At 55.6% G+C, this 4355-nt stretch overlaps 1 protein-coding gene across 1 annotated transcript in view; it reads right to left on the bottom strand.

Moving 5' to 3' along the window:
- ESS2 (ess-2 spliceosome associated protein) overlaps positions 1-343 on the bottom strand; it is a 21151-nt gene extending 20808 nt beyond the window's left edge. Inside the window, exon 1 of the mRNA XM_006150406.3 lies at positions 188-343. Within this exon, the coding sequence (XP_006150468.1) occupies positions 188-322 (135 nt within the window). The 5' untranslated portion in view covers positions 323-343. The remainder of the gene's footprint in view (positions 1-187) is intronic.
- Between the last annotated feature and the right edge of the window lie 4012 nt (positions 344-4355).

Below are 4355 nucleotides of genomic sequence, written 5' to 3'. Positions count from 1 at the left end.
CATCGAGGACACCTCCCTCTGCCCTGTGTACTTGGCTCCAAGGACTGTCTACACCCCGAGGTAGAGCCCTTGAGCCGTTCCACTTCCACGAGCGGACGAGGGTGCCAAGACTCGAGATAAAGACCCCCCAGGAGTGAGAGGCCGGGGAGCGACCCGGAAGCCGCCGGCGTCCGCACCGACGTCGTACCTCAATATACTCTTCCTCGTCCAAGACCCGCTGCTTGCTCGTCGCAGTTCCAGCCTCCCGCGCCGCGCGCTTCCTCGGGGGCCCGGACGGAGTTGGGAGCAAAAGAGACCGCGGCGACGCTCCCGGCGTCTCCATCACTCTCCCAGGACCGCTCGGCTGCGCAAGTGCGTCATCAGGCTAGGGGGCGGGGCCGTATTATTTGCGCAGGCGCCTTCCTCAACCCACCAATGGGGAAGCTGTGCGCTGAGAACGCCTGCCCGCGCTCCGAAATGACGTCACTCGGAGCGCTACGCCTTATGGGAGTTGTAGTCTTCATTCCGCCCTGTTCTGTTGATGTGTGTCTGGACTGTGGACGCGAGGGTGCGCTGTGGTACGGGATATGGGACGTGTCCTAACAGCGAGAAATTCCGGCACTGGGGCACCGAAAGGTGATTGGAATTCCAATTTCTCGCAAGTACTCCCTGCGCATGTGCCGATATTATTAATAAAAACACACTCCAGAAAATTTGGTTATATATGCGTTTCAAACTTTATGCAAGAATCATAAGACAATTCTTTCTTGAATTATTTAATAAAAGATAAAACAAAGAACAAGACCATGATTCAATAAAGAGATAGGCCCCCCGGACCAGCAGTTGGCGTAATGGCTATGTCACTAGACTCTCATGTGGTTGACCGCGGTTCAAGTCCCGGACCAGTGGCTTAAACTCACGCTGGGTACATGTGTGTGCCCGAGAGGAGATCCTAAGATCCCGAGAGGAGAATGGAGGAGAAAGAGTTGCGTGCCCAAGAACCCGAGAGGAGAATAGAGGAAAAGGGATTGCGGCGTGGCCAACCCTGGGCGGGGGGAGAGGGAAGGTGATTTCTCTCTTTCTGTCTCTCTGTTTCTGTCTGTCTTTCTGGCGACCGCACATGCCCTATAGAAAAAAGAAACTCTCCAAAAAATAATAATAATAATAATAATTAGGTCCCTGAATGCCAGTGGGCTTCAAGAGGGCTATTTTGCCCTGAAACATATCAGAAAGTTGCCTAAGCTTTGCTTCAGAAATTTCTTCCCCAAAAGAGGTTGCATATTATGTTTAAAAAAAATTCTGGGTCATTATATGTTGTATGCCTGTATTGGAAAACCACATTGTGTCCCAGAAATGTGTATAACTCTTATATGTTGATTAAAATGTATAGTTAAAAATAAAACAAAACTTGGGACCAGCAGGTGGCATGGTGGCTAAGGTGCTGGACACTCCCAAATGGCCAACCACAGTTCGAGTCTCGGACCTGGTGGCTTCCTTTCTCACTTTCCCTCTCTTTCTCTGTGTGTCTCTCTCTGGCCAAATAATAATAATAATAATAATAGAATAAATAAATCAAATTAAATAAATAATTCTTTAACTGCTAGACGCTAGTTGGATCATTCCGAAACCAAAATGTAGAATTGGAGCCGTAGCAATGTAAGAAAAACGTACTTGAAGAATCTTGACTTCCTGAGAGGAAGTCAGGGAAGTTGCCCCAGGACAGATCCCAAAGACAAGTGAACAGGCAAGTCTGCCCAGTGGTGGGAGGGAGCAAGCCAAGATCCGAAGTCCTTAGGATACATCGACTGCCGCAAGATGGCGCTAGAGGGGCAGAGGCAGGCTGCGGGTGGTTGGGTGGTGGGGGCAAGCTTGGTCTATTCTGAATTGAACTGGGGAGGGGTGCAGATGAGCAAGAGTGGAGACAGGTGCAGTGTGGTCCGGGCGAGGGGTGATGGTGGCTTAGATCTGGTTGGTACAGTGGGAGCTGGCGAGAAATCAATACCAAGATTAACTGGTACATTTACTTAGCGATAAAATCGACCGGCTGTTGCCTGGGTATGGCAGGTGAAGGTGGAGGAGTCAGGTGATTGCTAGCTCTGATTCCTGCAGCTGGTTTGCAGAGAGGAGCTCACCACAGCCAAAGCGAGGAGCCTATGGCCTAGAGGACAATTGGCCACGAATGTCTAGCTTGGGGAGAAGCCTGTGCTGGAATGGTAAACATGGCTGAGACAGGAATGAGCCGGAGGGTGGAAGAAACTAACCAGAGAGAATGGAAATGAGAAGGGACTACCTGGGACCGAGCCTCAAGACCACTTGTGTATGGGTCAGCCGTGACGTCAGCCTGCCCAAGAGCAGCTAAACAGGAAAGAGAACTGAGGACAGCGACATAGCCTCTGATCCCTTGAAGGTGAGGGCTCAGGCGAGTGCTGATCATGGCTGTCCTGCATGATGACACATGGCCATTCAGCAGAGGAGGATGAGAAGCCTGGGAGCCCTGGGACAGGTGTGTTCCAGCCTGCAGGGGAGCTGGCCAGGACAGTCAGGCTCACAGGCACATGGTGTAGTCTCCCAGGGCAACTCCGGGGTTCCAGGAGAGCTTTGCCACACCTAGAAGCATGCGTCCTGGGAGTGGAGGCGAGAGCCAGCGTGTCCTGGAGGGCAGCCCTGGCGAGGGGGACAGTGTTATCTGAACTGACCAGCCTTGGAGGGGCCCAGCAGCTGCAGCGCTGGCTTTTCTAGACAGAGGAGTCTCTTGCAGACACTGCTCCCCCCGCCCCATTCTCTCCAGCCAGATGAAGGGGGTGCAGTGTCTTGGCCTCACTGTATGGGTCTGCCGGGGGGAGTCGAGCCTTGTTTGCAGGCTAAGGCCAGCATGATGGAGAGAGCACAGCCGTTTTTCAAGGCAGTGGGGAAGGGCAGCAGCCTGCTCCTGCCCCATCTAGGATGGGAGGGACTGATGCAGTCAGGGATGGCAGAGCCCATCCGGTGAAAATCCCCAGGGAAGGGAGCCAAAGACCCCCACCCTCGAGGCAGGACAGCAGTGCTGCAGGCCAGGGCAGGTGCCAGCATGCCAAGCTGCCATCTGTGGGGGGCAGTCTGCTCTGCTGGGCGTACTCAGGCCCAGGGACTGAGGACTCACTGGGCTGTGCTCCCCCAAAACACGCCAGCCCCCCACTGCCTGGGAAGGAAGGGGGGGGCAGTTCCCCATGTGGTGCAGACTTGGGACTCTGGACCGCTTTGGTGACACGTGTATGTGCTGGTTTATTTCCTAGTATCGGCACCTGGTCCAAAGATGAAGAGGCCGGGGAGGGGACTTTGGCAGACCTGGCTGACCCTTATTCTCCGGTCTGTACACCAAGGCCCAGCCCAGGACCAGCTAGGCGGCAGCAGCCCCAGAACAACACTGACACTGCCCGCTCTGTCCCGGAGGGCTGAAAGCCAAACCTAGGAGGGCCTACGTCCACAGGGAGGAGAAGAGGGGGCCAGTGAGGGGAGGTGAGGAGGGAGGCTCCGCTGGGGAGAGGCCCAGGGCTGACAAGGGAGGTTCCTGGTCCTTATGCTCTAGGGCAGGGATGCAGTTGAAGAAGGTGACCTGCTCTGTACCCTGCCCCATCCCCGAAGAAATCACAGCCCTCCTGCCTGATGGCAAGGGGGGCGGGAAAGGTCACCCAGGTGTTCGGTACCCCCTCCTTTCACAGGGCGGGCGGCACAGGGACACACACGCACCCCTGCACCGGCTCCAGAAGGCAGGAAGCCGTGAAGACTGGGGAAGAGGCTGGTGTCTCCTCCCAAGGTCGCCTGGGAAGCTCTGTCCTCTCTCCCTGCTGGCCCCAAAGGTGGTCCAAGTAGAGGAATAGTTTCTAGCGCCATCAGCAGGTCTCCTTGGGGGGCTTCTTGGCTCCAGGCAGGAGCCTTGCAGACGCTGACGCGCGTTTCTGGTGTCGCCACTTGGCCCGGCGATTCTTGAACCAGACCTGAGGAGGAGCGACTGTTCAGGGCCAGTCCCGGAACCCGCGTGCCACTGGACTCCTGAGGGGCCCGTAGGGGGACTGAGTTGGGGGTTTCACGACCAGGGTGTAGGTGTTCGGGGACCGCGCGACACTTTCCCGGCGAGGCGACGTTTTCCCGATTCCGCTGCAGATAGGGACGGTGGCTTGGGACGACGGGCAGGAACCCTTTCCCACCCGCCCCAGCTCAGCGTCAGTGACCAAAACGGCTCCTGCAGCTTTGAGCTCTTGCGAACTTCCCTAACGCTGGAACAGGAACGCGTACCTCTCACCATCCGGAAAGAAAGAAAAGTTGAAAACAAAGGAAAAGAAAACGAGCATTTTTTTTCCCCCCTGGAATTCCAGCGACTCCTCCTCTCAAGTGCCGGC

Source organism: Tupaia chinensis, unplaced genomic scaffold (genome assembly GCF_000334495.1).
Source record: "Tupaia chinensis unplaced genomic scaffold, TupChi_1.0 Scaffold000287_1, whole genome shotgun sequence".
Classification (NCBI taxonomy): Eukaryota; Metazoa; Chordata; class Mammalia; order Scandentia; family Tupaiidae; genus Tupaia; species Tupaia belangeri.
The sequence above is the reverse complement of the archived record's forward strand: the minus strand, read 5'-3'. Positions and strand labels throughout refer to the sequence as shown.